At 72.8% G+C, this 471-nt stretch overlaps 1 protein-coding gene across 1 annotated transcript in view; it reads left to right on the top strand.

Annotated features, from left to right (window-relative positions):
• The window catches only part of SIPA1 (signal-induced proliferation-associated 1), an 8,859-nt gene that overhangs the window by 4,886 nt on the left and 3,502 nt on the right, over nucleotides 1-471 (top strand). Inside the window, exons 6-7 of the mRNA XM_004683348.2 lie at nucleotides 49-206; nucleotides 284-459. Coding sequence (XP_004683405.1) covers nucleotides 49-206; nucleotides 284-459 — 334 coding nt within the window. The remainder of the gene's footprint in view (nucleotides 1-48; nucleotides 207-283; nucleotides 460-471) is intronic.

The raw sequence follows: 471 nt of genomic DNA, 5'->3' as shown, positions 1-471 counted from the left end.
GGCGCGGCCCGTTCACACACCCCCTTGCGCCCCATGTCCAACCTTCAGCTCCTGCGCAAGCGCCACATCGGGAACGACATCGTGACCATCGTGTTCCAGGAGCCGGGCAGCAAGCCGTTCTGCCCCGCCACCATCCGCTCGCACTTCCAGCACGTGTTCCTTGTGGTGCGCGCGCATGCGCCCTGCACGCCGCACACCTCGTACAGGTGGGCGCGCAGGTGGGCCCGTTCCGCCGCCCCCAGCCCTTCCCTGCGGCCCCTGACCCCCGCCTCCCTCCCCACAGGGTGGCTGTGAGCCGCACCCAGGACACCCCGGCCTTCGGGCCGGCCTTGCCCCCCGGCGGCGGCCCCTTCCCGGCCAACGCCGACTTCCGCGCCTTCCTGCTGGCCAAGGCGCTCAATGGCGAGCAGGCGGCCGGCCACGCGCGCCAGTTCCAAGAGGGGTCAGACTGGGCCCCCGGTGGGCAGGCCA

The sequence above is a fragment of the Condylura cristata genome, unplaced genomic scaffold (genome assembly GCF_000260355.1).
Source record: "Condylura cristata isolate star-nosed mole 26May11 unplaced genomic scaffold, ConCri1.0 scaffold00015, whole genome shotgun sequence".
NCBI classification, from domain to species: Eukaryota; Metazoa; Chordata; class Mammalia; order Eulipotyphla; family Talpidae; genus Condylura; species Condylura cristata.
This window is presented reverse-complemented; position numbering and strand designations above follow the sequence as displayed.